Source organism: Gymnoscopelus microlampas (genome assembly GCF_963454915.1).
Source record: "Gymnoscopelus microlampas genome assembly, chromosome: 12".
NCBI classification, from domain to species: domain Eukaryota; kingdom Metazoa; phylum Chordata; class Actinopteri; order Myctophiformes; family Myctophidae; genus Gymnoscopelus; species Gymnoscopelus microlampas.
Genome location: NC_139949.1, coordinates 44304628 through 44325047, shown reverse-complemented (window position 1 = coordinate 44325047; position 20420 = coordinate 44304628). Strand labels below are relative to the sequence as shown.

The 20420-nt window shown below is 43.1% G+C and overlaps 1 protein-coding gene across 1 annotated transcript in view; it reads left to right on the top strand.

Moving 5' to 3' along the window:
• The window catches only part of LOC311057367 (rho GTPase-activating protein 26-like), a 162418-nt gene that overhangs the window by 94454 nt on the left and 47544 nt on the right, over positions 1-20420 (top strand). Inside the window, 7 exon segments of the mRNA XM_084074321.1 lie at positions 8218-8319; positions 8719-8829; positions 9852-9956; positions 10986-11115; positions 12017-12117; positions 14928-15022; positions 17288-17379. Of these exon segments, the coding sequence (XP_083930447.1) occupies positions 8218-8319; positions 8719-8829; positions 9852-9956; positions 10986-11115; positions 12017-12117; positions 14928-15022; positions 17288-17379 (736 nt within the window).

The window sequence follows — 20420 nt, the reverse complement described above, 5'->3', positions numbered from 1 at the left end:
GTACAGTCATTTTTTAAATACATTTGCTTGGTACCTAATGGTTTCTTGAGGGAGTTCCAAATGGACCCTTTACAGGTCTGTAACTCTGAGAGTGTACAAGGGGAACCAAATGGACCATTTAGTTCAATTTGTACACTCTCAGAGTTTAAACAAGACCAGGAGACCTGGTTGTGCCAGACCTAAGCCGGTGTTGTGTGAAGTCGTGTGAAGTCTAATTCTGAAATCTTTGTGTCTTACGTTATATACCAACCATATTTATACTTGTGACATAATAGTGATGTCACGACTAGTCTGTGCCTATTTATTCATGCATAAGAAACTTAACCACAACCAGACATACCGTGTATGGACAAATTGGTGACAAAGGCTCGTGTAGGCCATACCTTTCAGGTCTGGCAAAAAAAAGAAAAGAAAAAAGAGAACCACTGCCATACAAGCTCTCTCACCCCCTTGTCCTCCATGAATCAAACCTCCTTCCACATGTTCTCCTCCTTTAACTGAGTCTGAACATCGTTCCGGTTAAAAGCTTTTGCCTCTCATTTTATCTCCTTACATTATACTCTACTTCTGGAACTTATCTGTACACTCTGCTGTTATCCTAATCACTGGAATACCGTTATGCATATTATGTTAAAGTTCTCCGTCCTGGTGAGGGTTTCTGTCATTTGGATACCATAGTGACCATATTATTAGGTTAGTACAGTGGTCTTCAACGTTTTTCAGGCCAAGGACCCCCTAGCTGAGAGAGAGATGAAGCTGGAACCCCCTACTCTATATTGTATAAAATTGTGTTTCAGATTAAACTTCTTTTTTTTTTACTTCGCCTGCTCTTTTTCCCTCTACACCTATACCCTTTGCCAAAAATAGCCGATCTACAAGCTCACAACGCCTCGCAGCGCGAGGCGTTGTGAGCACACCCTGTCTCTATTTTCGGCTAATGTTCCTCTCAGAATAGGGATTCTTTAGGGTTCAAGTGGTTAATGTAAAAAGTAAAACACAGAAAATCAGACAAATATTTGGCGGACCCCCTATAGTAGCTCTGAGGAACCCCTAGGGGTCCCGGACCCCCTGTTGAAGACCTGTGGGTTAGTATATATTGTAGAATCTGTAGAATGAATGAGTAAGTAAGTGTGGGGTGCAGTGATTGCTGGGATCTGGACGGGACAGTTGGCCTCCGAACCTTCCAAACCACTCTCAAAACCCACGTCTTCGATATGGCTTTCCCCAGCTAACTGCTCACCCCCCTGTCTCACCATTCCACTGTTTTTATTGGTTTTATTCCATAGTCTTAGCCTTTTCTTAGTGTTTTTCCTAACAAAGTTTATTTTCTTTCGTTGATCCCCCCCATGGAAAGCTTCTTTGGGTACTTAGAAAAGCGCTATATACATTTGAGATATTATTATTACTATCAGAACACAGCCTACTGGCTAGTCTACTGAGCCACAAACCAAGATCGATCCCCAGCCAAATGGTTTACAACTTCTGTCATCATTTGTGGATTAGGCTGGCTGGAAGGCGGGGGGATCAATCTGCGCTGAATGAGGGTCAACATGATATCAAGATTGATCACAATCTATCACAGATTGAGCAAAATTGCCTTACAAATGATCAGCTATCAATGTGACATTTATAATAGGCCCATTTATAACAGGCCCAGAGAAATGTTTTATGTAGGTTAATGCACACTAGTTGTCAAGTAATCCATCACCGAACGCCTTTTTATCGTTGTACTCCATCCCCTGCATTCAAAACTAATTGTGTCCTTACCACTAAATTGAACACAGCACGGATTTCCCGCAGTTGATTTAGGCAGTGGTTCTCAAACCTTTTTAAGTCAAGGACCCCCAAATAACACATATTTGGCCACTTCCATCCATCCATGGCTTAGTACTGGGGGTCCTGTACAATACATGTGGTGCTGCTCTGTCCAGTGGTCCATGTTTCACGGCACGGCTCACTTGAGTTTAGACCCCCATCTGAAAAGGTTTTGTGCCAGGGACCCCCACAAGAGAAGATTGTGTTAAAAAAATACAAAGATATTTAAAATTCTTCAAACGCTTTCAAGATTTTGTCCAAAATGTCCAAAAATAGCAGATGTACAACAGATGACAGCTTTCGTTCGTAACTTTTGAGAGGCACACTTACAGACTCTGTAGCATTCAAAGATTGATATAGTCAAAGATTAGATAGATGGACACACACACACACACACACACACACACACACACACACACACACACACACACACACACACACACACACTCTCTCTCTCGGTTGGCTACTATTATGAAATTAGAAATCTTCTGGTTTGCAGTCTATTGATAACAGTGTAAAGTTTAGGGTCTTTTTTGGACCACTTCCACCTGATGAAGATCCACACCTGGATTGAAACATTGTCTGTCACTGTATGTTTAGTCCCTGGATAATGAGCACATGACATCTGTCATGAAACATATCGTTGCTGTCAGGCAGAAACCTTGTATCTCCCTTTTTCAACTTTTTACAGTATGTTATTTTTCATTAATGCCCTACTTCATCATACTACAGTGTCAGGCAGAATTTGCTGATCTACAAGCTCACAACGTGACGCGGTGTGAGCTTGTAGATCTGCTATTTATGCAATAAATAAAAAAAGAAAATTATATAATTAATAACTTTCTGAAAGTGGTTAAGTCTGTCTGTGGGTTTTATAAATATTAAGCCAATGAAAAGTATAGAGCTTGTGACTAAATAATAACTACATTGGATGCACTGGAACACAAGTTCTTTTTTCCCCCTCCATTTCCTGAAAAGTGGACATACAAGGTTTCCACCCAACAACGACTATTATACAGCAACATGATATTGTGATTGTGCAGTAAAGCTTAATTTGTTCTAATTGTGGCAGGCAGCCTACTGTGCTGTGTTTGTCATTTAATTACAAACACAGTTGGTTGCCACTATTGGTTCTTCTGATGTTAGTGTGTTGGTAGCAGACTGCCACCCTGTGGACATGGGGAGAATTACCTTGACTTGACAGAATACAAGGGCATACAAGTATTAGTTCATTTTATGTTTAAAAGCTTGCTCGGTTCTCCAAGGCCTTTTACCACTTAAGCCTTGTTTCAGAGATAACGAAAATAGCGTATCTACAAGCTCAGTGGTTTTCAACCAGTGGTCCGGGGACCACCAGTGGTCCTTGAGGGAGTAACAGGGGGGTCCCCAGCGAAATTAGTTAACATAAGCATCACAATCATTTTAACCACCTATAGCTTTGGCTATTCAAAAATAGCAGATCTACAAGCTCATAGCGCGGCACCGAGTGCCGCGCTATGAGCTTGTAGATCTGCTATTTTTTGAAAAACCTTGAAAAAGTGTGCATATCTTTGAATATTTATGTTTTTAAAGCAAAAATTAACTGATATCTTTGCTTTTGGCGATCCCTGGCATAAAACATTTTTAAGTGGTGGTCCGCAGCCAAATGTATAACAATCTAGCGGTCCTTGGCATGAAAAAGGTTGAAAACCACTGCACAGGCTCACAACATAACATATCTTGACACATTGTGTATTTTTTGAATATTTTACATTTGACATTTTAAATATATGAATGCCTGGTTGAAATTGATTCAAATGGTAAAAGTATTTAGTCATTTAAGGACAAAATGGCTGGGACTGGTCCAAGGACAATCCCTGTTTGTCTATCTTGCCCAGAAAAAAATGTATACCGGTATGCCTAATAATGGTTATCATTTCATTCCATCTATAGTTTTAGTGATTCTCAAAGTGGTGTCCAAGAAGGACCCTCAGGGTTCCTTGAGGAGGTTTCAAATAGACCCTTACTCTGTAACACTGAGAGTATACAAGAGAGAGAGAGAGGGAGGGAGGGAGAGAGAGAGAGAGAGACTTGGACAGTACTTCATGGTATCATGGTGTTTCACAGTGTCAGTGTACAGAGCTCTTGTTGTTTAGTGTGGAATGTTCATCATGACTGATGCTTTCTGCAGCTGTGCAAAGCTCTGAGAATACTACTTCCTGTTCATGCTGGACACCCATGAAAGACACAGGCCTCATGTAGGCTACTGCATAGGCTCACCATCTGTAAAAAAAAATGTATGAATGAATTAAATTGCTAAGATACATATAAAGTAGTAACATTTTAATATGCAATAAAAATGTAGATATATAGATAGTGGTGAAAATGAAAATAATGTAATGACATTTAAGCCAAGCCAGTTTGTCTTCTTGCTGTATGTAAATGTTCTCCAACATTCAGAGCAATTGAACAAAGTAGAGTAAGCATGTTCACTTCATCTTCATCTTCATGTTTGTTGTTCCTGTAATAGAAATAGACACAGGTCATGCAGACCACAAAGTGGCTGGTCACTTAGGCCGTTGGTTCTCAAAGTGGGGTCCGGGGACCCCCAGGGGTACTTGAGGGGGTTCCAGGGGGTCCCCAGCTAAATGATGGACAGGAACCAAATGGACCCTTATGGGTCTGTAACTCAGAGAGTGTACAAATGGAACCAAATGGACCCTAACGGGTCCATTTGGTTCCATTTGTACACTCTCAGAGTTAAATTGACATTGGTTTTACCATGTGAATTGGGGTCCCAGAGGTATAAATGCCACTAGATGGGGGTCCGTAGCCTAATGCATGTCAAACTGGGGGGTCCTTGAAATGAAAATGGTTGAGAATCACTGCTAGAGAGCCGTAAAAACCTTCTCTTATTGGGGTCCCTGGCTTATCTTTTCAAATGGGGGTCCGCGGGGTAATAAGTGTCAATTAGGGGGTCCTTGACATGAAAAAGTTTGAGAACCACTGACTTAGGCTGTGTGTCCAGCGAAGCTGTTTTTTCCCTGAGCGCAGCAGCAGCGTATGTTTGTAATAGTTTTCAATGGGGAGCGCCCGCGTATTTACACTAACGCTGGGAACGCCACGCCGGTCGTCTATTCTTCTCTGCAGGTGCACGTCTGGCCGTTTTTTATCTGCTTGCCGGGAGTTGAAATATTCTCAACTCGGGGCGCTTTGGAAGTGTTTTTAGGTCGAGCGCCTTGCGTGTTCAGCTGGGAAGAAAGAAACAACTAGTTTGGTAGTATAAATGAAACGTAACAGGATGGTTTCTTCAGCCAGGAGGAGGGAGGTGTGTCTCTCTGTTGGGAGACGGTGGAATTTGAGTCTGAGAAAGTGTCCAGCTGCGTGGCTCAGTCTGTCCATCTGGTTCTGTTGATGTATATACATGATGAAAAATAATACCACCTGGCTTCCATGTGGACCTCTGCTCTGACGTCATGTCCATGATGTCATTGTTCCCCCAAATATGGAGGGCCGGTGGATCTGAGATGATGAATTCACAACATGTGATACAATACTCAGGTTTTTACTTGGCCTACTGGCGGCCTACATCAGTGGTTCTCAAATAGTGGGTATCCGGGGACCCCCAGGGGCCCTTGAGGGGGTTCCAAGGGGGGTCCCGATCTAAATCAGTGTTTCTCAACCTTTTCAGGCCGTGACCCCCCAAAATAATCATATTTGAACTGGGGACCCCAGATAAATATTGTGAAAATAGCAGATCTACAAGCTCTACAATCATGAACTTGTAGATCGGCTATTTTCACAATATTTTGCCTCTTTCTTATATTATTTGACAATTTGGTTGCAGCAATGGTAAAACAAAATTAGTTATAACAAAGGTCTTAAAAGTACTTAAATTGTCACTTCACTGTCATTTGGGGACCCCCCCCCAAAAAAATAAAAATAAATAGATAAAATAAAAAATCATGTAATGACTCCCCTGGGTGTCCCGACCCACAGGTTGAGAACCACTGATCTAAATGATTGGTAACTCATTTGTACGCTCTCAGAGTTATGGGGGTCAATCCATGGCTTAATAAACTGGGGGTCCTGCAAAATAAACGTGGTGCTGATCGGTCCAGTGGTAGTAGGGTAAAGGAAACAAAACCAGAACGGCCCACTTTAGTTTAGTTCGCTTTAGTTAAGAGACAAACGACACACCCTGCCTCCCCAGCTCTGTTCAAAAATAATGTCCTATTGTTTGATTAGCAGCTGTTCACCCAGTGGATTCATCCAGGCTCCTTTTATTTTGGACTGACGGAAATGTTGAGACACTGGGAGGTTTTATTCACACACTTCCACATCCATGTGAAATACATCACCAGAGACACTGTTCATGGTTTCCATTCAGACAGAGGTTATTATTAACTTCTGTTCCATGGCCACTAACAGGGACGTGCACAGATAGACTCTAGGTGGTGCTAGAGCACCTGCCCTTTGCCCTCTTGACCAGAAGTGCCCTTTTGAAAAAAGCGCACAGCAGGTGTCTTCAACAGGGGGTCCGGGACCCCTAGGGGGTCCTCAGAGTTTACTACAGGGGGTCCGCCAAATCTTTATGTGATATGATTTTTCTTTTTACCATAACCACTCGAAACCTACATGTAGCATCCCTTTTCTGAGGAGAACTTTAGCCAAAAATAGCAGATCTACAAGCCCAAAACGCCTCGCGCTGCGAGGCGTTGTGGGCTTGTAGATCGGCTATTTTTGGCAAAGAGCTATAGGTGTAGAGGGAAAAAAAAAGAAAGTAAACAAAAAAAAGTATAATTTACTTGAGCACCTGCCCCTCAAAATGTCTGTGCACGCCACTGGCCACTAATTACATTGTTATTTGTAAAAAGCTGCAATTCTGTAAGTTTAACCACTGAATTATACTTTGTCGTATGAACTAGAAAAGTGTCTTGTGGGGAAAATCTGCTGATCTACAAGCTCACAACGGGTGATCGCAACACACTGTGAGCTTGTAGATTGGCTATTTTTTCACACTGGTGTAGGACAGACCTATAAATGAAGCATAGTGCAATAGGCCTAGGGGCCCTATTTTCGCCGGGGCCTTACCCTTTATCCCTAAACTTCTTTGCCATTTCTTTTACTATTTTTGAAAATATTTTCAAATAGTTCAACTAGCCGATCTACATCGACACGTTGTGAGCTTGCAGATTGGCTATTTGAACAATTTGAAAATGTTTTTAAAAATAGTAAAACATGAAGTTTAGGGATAATGGGTAAGGCACAGGCAAAAATAGAGCCCTTATGCTTTTTGGAGAATTTCTGCCTATAATGACATGGCTAAAACACACAGACACCAGGTTGAAAGTGGTTTTAATGTCCTACCAGGGATTCTACTGGGTCTCCTGCCTGGGAGACCAAACTTATACCAATCTTCAAAGAGGGAATCCCCACTTGACAAGGGGAGATGTTGCGCATATATGAGCTTCAGATAGTACTACTTGCCAGTAGGTGTCCTACCCTACCGCCGGTGTCTACATTTCTCAATGGAAGAGTAGAGAGGCCACCTCCACCCACTGCTAGATATATTGTATTAACATACTCTACCATACAGATTGGTTAAAATGACATTATATTTATCAAAATAAGCTCATTGCAGCTTTAGCCCATTGAGACCTGAAGCCGATTCTACATGTCTCCTAAATCTCAACAGTTTTATGAAAAACGTATGTTTCTATATCAGTGGTGCTCAATCTTTTTCATGTCAAGGACCCCCAAAATTATATGTATTTGGCCGCGGACCCCCATCAAAATATTTTGTTCCAGGGACCCCCCAGAAGCAACGATTTGAGTTAAAAATGTTCGCTTTAAAAATATATATATTCAAAGATTTGCACACATTTTCACGAATTTTCAAAAATAGCAGATCTACAAGCTCATAGCGCGGCACTCGGTGCCGCGCTATGAGCTTGTATATCTGCTATTTTTGAATAGCCCAAAGTGTAAAATAATGCTTTTTAGCTAAAATCTAAAAATGACACAGTTCCAGGTCTTAATGGGTTAAAGATGGCAGTGTCGGCCGGCCGGGTTAGTCAGTTAGTAGGCTGAACACTTGTGTCCCCAAAAGGATACCATGACCCCCCCCCCCCCCCCCCCCTCCCCTCTTATTTTGTCTTTCTCTTTCTGGACACAACTAAACGAGCTTGCACAAAAACAAATTTCACCCACTGTTTTACATCTGGAAACCTGTGATGTTTGACAATAAGGATGATTCTGATTCTGACCCTACTGATTTTGGTGATGCCATGTACACACTACACTACAGTATATGCCAAAAATCTTTTTAGTGTATTGCCGTGAAACTTGCTAAGTGCATACACGCCCCCAACAGACGAACCCTGAACTTGAAACTTAACGTTTGGATCTTTTCTGTCACAGGAAGCAAAGAAAAAATATGACAAAGAAACAGAGAAGTATTGCACGGCGTTGGAGAAACACATGAGCCTGTCAGGCAAGAAGAAAGAGTCTCATCTACATGAGGTGAGTGTCTCTGCGTGGTCCCGGGTCTCCCTTCAGTCATTGCTGTGTCCTTGGTGGAAGAGCATTATGCTTCATTTATGCTCTGTGGTACAGCCATGTTGAGCGCTGAAAATATCCAATCCACAAGCTCACAACATGTAGACAGACAACAAGAGATTTGTTGTAGACAGAAAAAAGGGGTTTAAGTTCGGAGACAACTCAGGTCTAAAGGGTTTAACTGGTTAACAGCCCAGCCTGAACTTGTAAGATGTGTGTCATTGATTCATTCCCCAAAATAAAGAACAAAGTGTGTCCCTTCAATAAGGGACACGTCTTTTAGTTTCCAAAATAAGGGGACGATTGCTTATTTTAAGGGACTGTTGGCAACCCCTAAATGTGTCCCATGTGTGTGTCCTCCAGGCAGACAACCAGGTGGACAACGTGCGGCAGCACTTCTACGAGGTGTCCCTGGAGTACGTCTTCAAGGTCCAAGAGGTCCAGGAGAGGAAGATGTTTGACTTTGTAGAGCCAGTAAGTCCTACTCCTAACCACGTCAACCCTCAGCCTCCCTACACCCTGGGGCTAACGTTTGGCCCAAAATAGCCAAATCTACAAGCTCACAGCGTATCGTGTTATGAGGCATTGTGAGCTTTTAGATCGGCTATTTGCAGCAAAGAGATTTGGTGTAGAGGGGAAAAAGAACAGACCAAGAACTGTACATAGAACCATCTCAGGTCAGGTTTATTAAGTATAGATAGTGGTTAATCCATTAAAGACCGGGAACGCATCTCTGTGTCATTTTAAGATTCATCTGGCTATTCAAAAATAGCAGATATGCTAGCTCATAGCACGGCACAGAGTGCCGTGCTATGAGCTGCACTATGATCTGCTATTTTTTGAAAAATCGTGGAATATGTGTGCAAATCTTTGAAAAAAATAAATAAATAGCACTTCTTTGACAGGCTAAGCATGAAACAGCCCCAGGTGCACTAATTGCTACAGTGCAGAGGGACATGGGTTGATATTAATGGTCTAAACTCAAAATGTACTGTATACATCACACAGCTTAGATTCATGTACAAGCACACGATTCCACAGTAAGCTGAACTTATTAAAGTTTGAATGGTGTTTCTAGGTGTAAGTATGTAGGAGTAGTTAGGTGCCAACATTTTGGGGAGAATGAATAAATAGTGAGAGCATCAATAGTGTGAGGATAACTATAGTGCAGCAGCGAGCCCACAATTGCTGTATGAATGAGGGATTTTATGGGATGAAGGAGTATGATTGATTATTGATATATCTGATGTTTTAGAAATATTTTCCTGCTACAATTAATAATACGCAATCTCCTGTATGTATCTCTCTATATTCACATTGATATTCAGTCCCCCCCCCCCTCTCTGTCTCTCTCTGTCTGTCTGTCTGTCTGTCTGTCTGTCTGTCTGTCTGTCTGTCTGTCTGTCTGTCTGTCTGTCTGTCTGTCTGTCTGTCTGTCTGTCTGTCTGTCCGTCCGTCCGTCTGTCTGTCTGTCCGTCTGTCCGCGTGCCCATCAGTTATTAGCATTCCTCCAGGGTTTGTTTACGTACTATCACCACGGTTACGAGCTGGCCAAAGACTTCAATCACTTCAAGACTGACCTCACCATTAGCATACAGAATGTAAGTACACACCACACACACACACACACACACACACACACACACACACACAGACACAGACACACACACACACACAGACAGACAGACACAGACACAGACACAGACACAGACACACACACACACACACACACACACACACACACACACACACACACACACACACACAGACACAGACACATTCTGCACACAGAGCCCAAGCTAACCGGTGTGACAGTATGATCTCACCAACAGCATAATATAAATGTGTACTTCGTCGCTGGAAACCTTGTATGTCCATTTCGCATGCCGTTGTGAGCTTGTAGATCGGCTATATTCACTGCTTCTGAACGGCAAAGTTGTTGTATGATGAAGTAGAGAGTTCATTTACAAAAAAAAACGTAAAAAGAAATATGGACATGCAAGGTTTCTAGACAACAGCGACGTACTTTTTACATGGCCTCACACAACAAAGAGTTTACTAGTGTAAAAGTGTATTGTAAGTAAGGGGTTAGAACAGGGGTCTTCAACAGGGGGTCCGGGACCCCTAGGGGGTCCTCAGAGTTACGACAGGGGGTCCGCCAAATATTTGTGTGATATGATTTTTTTTTTTTTTACATTAACAACTTGAACCCTAGCATCCCTTTCCTGAGGAGAACTTTAGCCAAAAATAGCCGATCTACAAGCTCACAACGCCTCGCGCTGCGAGGCGTTGTGAGCTTGTAGATCGGCTATTTTTGGCAAAGAGTTATAGGTGTAGAGGGGGAAAAAGAGCAGCAGAAGTTTATCTGAAACACAATTTTATTCAATATAGTGGGGGTCCCTGCTTCATCTCTCTCTCAGCTAGGGGGTCCCTGGCCTGAAAACATTGAAGACCCATGGGTTAGAATTTTGTCACTTTTTGCCAAATGAAGCAGGCTGGTATATACCGTTGGGGACCTTGTATGAGAGTAGGCTATATCACAAGAACAATATATGTGTGTGTGTGTGTGTGTGTGTGTGTGTGTGTGTGTGTGTGTGCTTGTGTGCTTGTGTGCTTGTGCGTGTGGACAGACGAGGAACCGTTTTGAGAGCACGCGGTCGGAGGTGGAGAGCCTGATGAGGAAGATGAAGGAAAACCCTCACGAACACAAGAGTGTGAGCCATGATACCCTGGAGGGGTACCTGTTTGTCCAGGAGAAACGTACGTACTACCTCTTCCCTGTGTGTGAGTGTGTGTGTGTGTGTGTGTGTGTGTGTGTGTGAGTGCGTGCGTGGGTGTTCAGGAGGAAAGTAAATATTAGCCTGGTAAACCCTCCCTCCAGAAATCTCATTTCCATTTGATTTCAGGAGTGAGTCTGGCCTGATCGCCCATTGTGCAATATTGGCTGTGGGCTGGAGTTGGGCGGGAGTAATACCGTTGACTGACAACCCCTTCAGCCAATGATCGTTGTTCCCCCCCAGCCAATCAGCAGACCTCCAGACTAATGTGACGCAACGGGACTTTTGAGACGGCCATGCCCAAAATAGGTTGTCTTATTGGGATACATGCGTGTCACTGCCCGCTCCTGCTGGTTCTCTACATTTTTATTTTTTAAATAGGCTCTGTCATGATTAATTGACCACATATATGAAGTTAAACAACTAAATTCTATCCAAACGATATCTTAAAAGTAAATTCCGTGCCTCAAAAACGAAGTTTGAGAGCGTTTTAAAAACGAAAGTAAAAAGTGTAACTGGCCACAGAAACAATGGCGGATCGTTCCATTTTTGTCGGCTGCACTCGGTCCCATTCGGGCTCACTCGTACTCGCCACCTGATTGGCCAACTGTCGCTGTCAATCACAGAACGATGAGCGACGACGCTGATAGGCTCGGTTAGTTGGTAATTCCACTAGAAACCCCCACAATGGGCAATCAGGCCAGACTCACTCCTGAAATCAAATGGAAATGAGATTTCCGGAGGGAGGGTTTACCAGGCTACGTAAATATGGCCTCCTCCCCTTTTTCTCCCGCTAGACATTGTCCTTCTCCATTTCTCACCTCTCTCTCTGTCTCTGTCTCTCTCTCTGTCTCTGTCTCTCTCTCTCTCTGTCTCTCTCTCAGGGTCCTTTGTGTCTACCTGGGTGAAATATTACTGCACATACCATCGAGAGCCCAAGAGAATCACCATGGTCGTGTTTGACCAGAAGTCAGGGGGGAAAATGGTGACTGACTATCTGTCTGTCTGTCTGTCTGTCTGTCTGTCTGTCTGTCTGTCTGTCTGTCTGTCTGTCCCTCTCTCTCTCTCTCTCCCCCTCTCTCTCTCTCCACCCGCCCACCAAATCAATCTGTCCTCTGTCAGACACAGTGACAGACCGTGAGGAGAGGAAGGAAACAGGACAGAGGACAGAGAAGGAAAGGGCTTAGAGAGGGAAATCAAAGGAATCCGGAACGTTCATTCAAAAGTCACTTAGTCACCAATCATGAGGTTCACGGTACATCAGCATAAGGACTTGTGGGCGTCCATAGCTGAATGGGTAAAGAGAGGCCGCCTGGGATGTGGGAACATCCGCGGTTAGCCCAGGCTGTGTGTGGACCTGGAAGTGTGCCCAAGCAAGACACTTAAAGGGGTAGTTCACCCCAAAAATGACTTACTTTTTTATCAATTACACACCCCATGAAGCCTTGAATCCATGGATTTTTTTTGTCGCATTCCTAAGCCAATAATTTGATGATCGGCCAATGGAGACTCTTTGCAGCCGTTCATCAAATTATTGCCTCAGGAATGTGACAAAAACTAAAAAATCTCCATGAATTCAAGGCTTCATGGGGCGTGTAATTGATAGGAAATAAGTATTTTTTTGGGGCGAACTACTCCTTTAACCCCTAACTGCTCCCCGGGCACTGCATTAACCACTTGTTAACCCCCCCCCCCCCCACATATATCTGGGGGGATAGCTCACAACGAACGCTTTGCAACGCGACCCGTTGCGAGCTTGTACATCGGCAATGTTTGCCGAAGGGATTTGGTGTGATGATTTGGTGTTCTGTATGAACTTGCACACAGGCTGTGTGATGTGAATATATGCAGCAGACTCTACTGGCCTCATCAAGTCACCTTTCACCCCAATGCGGTCCTCACTCCGACATGAGTTTGTCACCCCTCCCTCCACTGCCTCCTTGTGGCCACACACGGTAACTGGGTACTCTGTGATCCCAGGCTACAGTGGAGTAGCCTGGGATCCAGCCTGCTTGCTACGTTCTGCGTTATTTTTTTTTCTCACTTCACTTCACGGTCTGGAAAGCCTCCTATCTCTGTGCCCAAATGGGAGAAAACAGCCTGCGGCTTCTGATTGGTCTGTAGGGGGGTGGAGGCGGGACCAGTGTTTTCCAGTGTTTTCCAATGTAAAACTCCATTCACTTCCTGACTTGCCTACGTAACGGAGATACGAGTCAAACAGGACCCTGGCCAGACTTGTGAGAAAAAGACGAACGTAGCGAATCAGGCTGGATTCCAGCGGAGGGGATCGGGGAGATGCTAGTCGGGCCCTTTAAGACCAGGCACCACGCATGGCCCTCCGGCCTGTGGACACGCCCCGGTGCCTTGTCAACCACTATCCCCCAGCTATGGGTAAAACAGTCCCAGCTATGGGTTAAACAGCAAAGCCTGGCAGATGGGGGGTTCGGTACAGCCTTGGACGGCAGCCCATCTAACGGAGGAGAATGTCACTCCGTCCGAACAATAAACAAGGGGGCTGTGAGTAGTGGCGAGCGCGCCACGGTCCTTATTCAGCGTTGGAAGGCTTTCCTCCAACATGGAGAGTCCGGTCATTGCGAGAAAGACGCCGGTGTGGAAAGCACAAGCGAGCCGGCCAGATGTATGGCGAATCGGGATGGCCGATGGAGATGCCGATGGAGGGCTCGTCTGAGGACAACGTGTAGAGAGAGAGAGAGAGACATAGAGAGAGCCCAAGCTAGAGAGCGAGAGAGAGAGAGAGATTTGGTGTGGAAGGAAAAATGCAGTCCAAGTACAGTTTCAACTCAGGTCTTTTTTGAAACTAAGAATAGAGGATAGTGACAGACAATACCAGTGACAGGGTACTACATGCTGGACCTTACAAAGCGGGCTACATGCACAGAACCATACCGACGATACAGTCTCTGTGATCCAAGGACATCACATAATATACTGTAAGTCAGTTCAAGGAAGAGTGTTGTCGGATTAACTCTCTCTCGGGGGGAAAACTAAATGCAAAGAAAAGAAGAACATTCACAACTTCCATGTTAGTGAATTACAGTATGTGTTGTAACACACGTTGTATCCTATTGTGTTATCCCATAAAAATGGGATATATTTTATGATAATACCGTTAGCAGTCATATCTTAAATACAATATCTATATTGACCTAATTAAATTAATTTAAATACATTATTTTGTTTTATTTGTTTGACTAAAACCAATGACTAAAACTAGACTAAAACCATTTGAGTTTTCGTCGACTAAAACTAGACTAAAACTAGACTAAAACTAGACTAAAACTAGACTAAAACTAGACTAAAACTATCAAGGATAGAAATGACTAAAATGTGACTAAAACTAACAAGCATTTCGTCCAAAAGACTAAGACTAAATCTAAAATGCCTGCCAAAAACACCACTGTTTGGTTACTTTTCAGGATTGAAATTCAAAAACACCAAAAGTAGCAGATCTACAAGCTCGAAACGCGTCGCTTCGCCCGCGTTTCGAGCTTGTAGATCTGCTACTTTTGATGCTATTGTGTGTGCTGCTGTAGTATGATCCAGTAAGGGCGTTTATTTACGAAAAAACACAAAAGGTTAGGAGGAGAGATACTAGGTTTCTGCCCGACATGCAGCGATATATTGTTTTAACCTTTTGTTGTTGTTGTTGTCTGTCTCTCTGTGGCTGTCTGTCTCTCTGTGGCTGTCTGTCTCTCTGTGGCTGTCTGTCTCTCTGTGGCTGTCTGTCTCTCTGTGGCTGTCTGTCTCTCTGTGGCTGTCTGTCTCTCTCACCAGGGTGAAGAGGACAGTTTCATACTCAAGTCATGCACCAGGAGGAAGACAGACTCCATCGAGAAGAGATTCTGTTTTGACGTGGAAGCTGTGGACCGGTCAGTCAGAGTGTGTGTGTGTGTGTGTGTGTGTGTGTGTGTGTGTGTGTGTGTGTGTGTGTGTGTGTGTGTGTGTGTGTGTGTGTGTGTGTGTGTGTGTGTGTGTGTGTGTGTGTGTGTGTGTGTGTGTGTGTGTGTGTGTGCATTTCAGATATTACCACCAGCAATGAATACTGTCATTTCCACTATTATACTAATCTGAATGTTTTAGTGAACAAAGACAGCCACATGGTGGCGATGAAGAGTCATGTTATGTTTAGGCACCGTGAGAGGACTTGTTTGTCTTGCTGTGTGTGTGTGTGTGTGTGTGTGTGTGTGTGTCCAGGTTCTGACACTAATCTCTCCACCTACTAACGCCCCTTTATTCTGTTTCACCTCCTTCCCTCATTGTGCTTCTCCTCTTCTCCTCCTTCTCCTTCTCTTTTTCCTTCTTCCTCTCCTCTCCTCTCCTCTCCTCTCCTCTCCTCTCCTCTAAGTTTAATTAACTAACAGGCTAACGACCATATCATCTATGCCAAAGCATGACAGTCTAAAACGTTAGGCTTCCTCACAGTAAAATATGCTGGAGATATAATGTTGATTTGGGTCTCTTCTTCCAGTTCATTTCCTCTACATCTCCTAACAGTATAGCTTGATATCTGTTCTTAATTTGACTCTGTGCTAATTCCATCCAGGCATTAAACAGTATTTATAAGAGAATTGACCCATAGCTTGATTGGTATATAATGTATGAGGCGGTTTGATTTTTTTCTTCTTTTTTGTATTGAGCAATGTTCATTTCTAGAAGCTTAAAGCGGCACTAGGGAACCTCTAAAAAATTATAAAAAATCACATCATGTCCAATCTGTATGGTACAATATGACTTATACCAGGGGTCTTCAACGTTTTCAGGCCAAGGACCCCCTAGCTGAGAGAGAGATGAAGCAGGGACCCCCTCTATATCGTATAAAATTGTGTTTCAGATTCAAACATTTTTGTTTACGTGGTCTGCTCTTTTTTCCCTCTACACCTATACCTCTTTGCCAAAAATAGCCGATCTACAAGCTCACAACGCCTCGCAGCGCGAGGCGTTGTGAGCTTGTAGATCTGCTATTTTTGGCCAAAGTTCTCTTTAGTAAAGGGATGCTAGGGTTCAAATGGTTCAGGTAAAAAAAAAAAATCCTATCACACAAAGATTTGGCGGACCCCCTGTAGTAACTCTGAGGACCCCCTAGGGGTCCCGGACCCCCTGTTGAAGACCCCTGACTTATACCATTGGGGTGGTTGTATTTTGTCTCCCTGCTCTTCTATTGAGACATTTAGATCGTGTCAAAGGTCATGTCTCACCTATAGACACAGGATCTGACACAAATTTTCAATTCATTCAATTTATCCCCTGAGCAAGCAGGCAGGCTCTATTAGCTCAATGGTAAAAAAAAATGTCAGCACTTGCGCAGGACACCCGGTTCAAATCCGGGGTAGAAGAGGAAAGTTACATGGTGCAGCTTTAACCCATTAAGACCTGGAACGCATCTATTTCACTTTGGCTGTTCAAAAATAGCAGATATACAAGCTCATAGCGCGGCACCGAGTGCCGCGCTACGAGCTTGTAGATCTGCTATTTTTGAAAAATTGTGAAAATTGTTTTTTTATATTTTTTTCCGATTTTTTTTTTTTAGGATTTAGATTTTCTTTAGACGCGGCCTCAGGTCTTAATGGGTTAATCACAACACTAATTCTGTTACAGACTTCAATCATGATGTGGCTGTATGGGAATGATAGATGTGTTGATGTTTACCCTCTAGAGTCTAGAGTCTAGACATTGTAAACATCAATATAGAGTTTACTGCTTGTGGAGAGAAAATACGTCTTTTGTCAGATTAATTATCTGATAAGAATAATGTAGTCTATATGTGTAGACATGAAAGGGATGCATGCCAAAGCAAGTGTGTGTGTGTGTGTGTGTGTGTGTGTGTGTGTGTGTGTGTGTGTGTGTGTGCGCGCGTGCACGTGTGCACGTGTGTACTCATACAGAAGTGGCTACATCTGTGCATTTACATGACTTACGTGTGTAGACATGTGTAGGAGTGCATTACAATTAGTGTAACAGTATAGGGTGTGTATGTGTGTGTGTGTGTGTGTGTGTGTGTGTGTGTGTTATTATCTAGAAATGTCCAAAGCATTGTAGAGGGCAATGTTTTGCCGATGACCTTTTGGTGAGCCTGACATTGACCACCTAACATTATTTGTGTGCGTGTGTGTGTGTGTGTGTGTGTGTGTGTGTAGTCAAGGGGTGATCACCATGCAGGCTCTATCTGAAGAAGACCGCAGGCTGTGGATGGAAGCCATGGACGGGAGAGAACCAGTACGTTACCACGGTTACCTGACTGTACACCTGTGTGTGTGTGTGTGTGTGTGTGTGTGTGTGTGTGTGTGCTTGTATTACTAATACTTGTGAGGGCCTAATGTCCCCACAAGTATAGTTTGAGAAATGACAAATACACATTGTGGGGACAATTTTCCTGGTCCTCACAAGATAAATGGTTGTTTTAAGGTTAACCCATTAAAACCGCGAAAGCATCTGTCTGTGTCATTTTAGATTTTAGCGTTGGCTATTGAAAAAATAGCAGATCTACAAGCTGACAGCGTGGCACGAAGTGACGCGCTGTGAGCTTGTAGATCTGCTTGTAAATTTGCTTGTACATGCTTGTATTTTTCTTCACAGTTTTGAAAAATCCAGAAAAAAATATTTTGAATTACGAAAAAGTGTGAGAACTACTGATTTTAGAAGGCATTTGTAGAATAGGCATCAGGTCTTAAGGTGTTAAACTGAGTTAGGCTTACAATTTGGATAAGGTTCAAATTAGGATGAGGTATTTAGGGGTTAGGGTTAGAGGTTTTAGGTGCGTGGCAGTGTCATGCGTTGCGACTTGTTTTGAGCTTGTAGGTCTGCTATTTTTGCTGAATGGTCCCCCCCCCCCCCCAAAGAATAGACACGATGGGGTTCAAGCGGTTAGAATGTTGACGTCCTCACAAGTTTAGTAATACGAGCGCCGCGTACCTGTGTGTGCGTGCGTGTTTCTGAGAAAAGCAGGAAAGACAGGACAGAGTGTGCTCTGCTGTGTGAGCGCCGTGGAGGAGGAGGAGGGAGGGCTGTGTCACCATCATGACATTTTACTGAATCATTAGCCACTTAAACCCGAAGTCCCTCAGGGCTCTCCACTAGTGACTTCTCTGTTTTCGCTCTACATTAACCCCTTAAGACCGGGGACGCATCTGTGTCATTTTAAGATGTATTTTGGCTATTCAAAAATAGCAGATATACAAGCTCATAGCGCGGCACCGAGTGCCGCGCTACGAGCTTGTAGATCTGCTATTTTTGAAAAATCTTGACATTTTTTTTTTTTTTTTTTCCCAAAAACTGTTAGGATTTATATATTTTTTAAATAATCGCCTCAGGTCTTAATGGTTTAAATGTCTTTTGCTGAAAATGGTCCGATCTACAAGCTCACTTTGACAACGCAAGGCGTCCAGTTGTAGTTGGATCTTGACGCGTTGTAGATCAGCTATTTTCAGCGAAGGTTTTTTTCCACGGAAGAATCTGGGGTTTATTGTCGCACAAATAAGTGCAATTAAGGATTTAATTGATGTTTTGGCATTGAATTTTGGAACATAAGAAATGGCATTTCTGTTTGCCTTTTAGGCTTTGCAAACAACAATTGCACATGGCAGATATGACACATAACGTTTATATAAGCTAGACAGAAATGACTGTCAATGACCAATACCAATAATCAAAATTAAATAATGTACTATGACCAAAATAGGCTATATTATTAAGACCTGGAACGCATCTGTGTCACTTTAGATTTCTTTGGCTATTCAAAAATAGCAGATATACAAGCTCATAGCGCGGCACCGAGTTGTAGAGCTTGTAGATCTGCTATTTTTGAAATATCTTGAAAAAAAAAGTTTTAGATTTTTTTCAAAAAACTGCTAGGATTTAGAAAAAAAAATTAGAATCTGCCTCAGGTCTTAATGGGTTAATAATTGTATACTTTAAATAGTGGAAATAGCTGATCTATCAGCTCACAAGGTGTCACAAGCGTCGTGAGCTCGTAGATCGGCTGTTTCCACTATCTTTTAAAATGTATGAACATTTTTCAAACGGATGCATTCATACAGATGAATGCACAATAATAGCCATGATCTCAAATAATTGCCATCATCAGGCGCTTATGTAATAACTGTGACAGGCCCGAGGAGAGACAATGAGAGAACCAGAGGAGGAGAGACGAGGAGGAGAAAGACGCACATAGAGACCAAACAGACAGAGAGACAAATGACACATGAATCACTCCTGCTTATTACATGGCCACTTATGACCGAAATATCATCAACTAGAAAAAGTGCAACGTTTTTCAGTCCAAGGACCTTAACCCATTGAGGCCTGAGGTTCCGATTCTGCAAAATGTCTTCTAAATCCTAACCGTATTCTGAAAAACCTATGTTTCTATATCAGTGGTGCTCAAACTTTTTCATGTCAAGGACCCACCAAAATGGTATGTATTTGGCCGTGGACAAGGCGATGGGGGCCGTGGACCCCCATCTCAAAATATGTTGTTCCAGGGACCCCCCAGAAGCAAAGATTTGAGTTAAAAATATTCGCTTTAAAAATATATATATTCAAAGATTTGCACACATTTTCACGAATTTTCTAAAATAGCCCAAAGTGTAAAATAATGCTTTTTAGCTCAAATCTAAAAATGACACAGTTCCAGGTCTTAACACATTACCTACCAATCACGAGTATAACCGTGATTGGATAAATACCGCGTTATCTGCCAGTCACGAGTATAACCGTGAATGAAAGAAAAAAAAAAGTTTTTTTTTTTTTCAATTTTCAATTTATCCACACAGAACCAGAGATATAGCCATCCAAAGATTTCTAGCTCCATTCACTCCTTGGTTAACTTATTACTTTAAAATCCTGTATCTCGGCTCCTGTGTTTTTTGTTTTTAACACATCGGGTGCCAGCATTTTTTCATAACAACTTACCGTGGGTGCCAGCATTCTCCCCATTGACTGCGCTTTGCTGTTTACAAGCAAATCCGTGCGTTACAAGCAAATCCACGCAAAAAAAAGCATCGATTCATGTTCTGCCATGAGCCTGGCTACAGCCTGGAACCATAACATTCCCCTCGCGGGTTACAACGGGGGGGGGGGGTCGCGCATCGCGCATGACCGTTTTTCCCCACAGGAAACAGATTCGGAGATATAGGCGTTTCAAAGTAGGAAATAGACAGGAAGCGGATGGGGGAAAAAAAGTGTTTCCGGTGAGCGATAGGGCACTTCCTTCGCAGGATTACAATGGGTTCTCCCAGAGCTGCTCTAGCCCCGCCCGCGCGGAGAAAAACG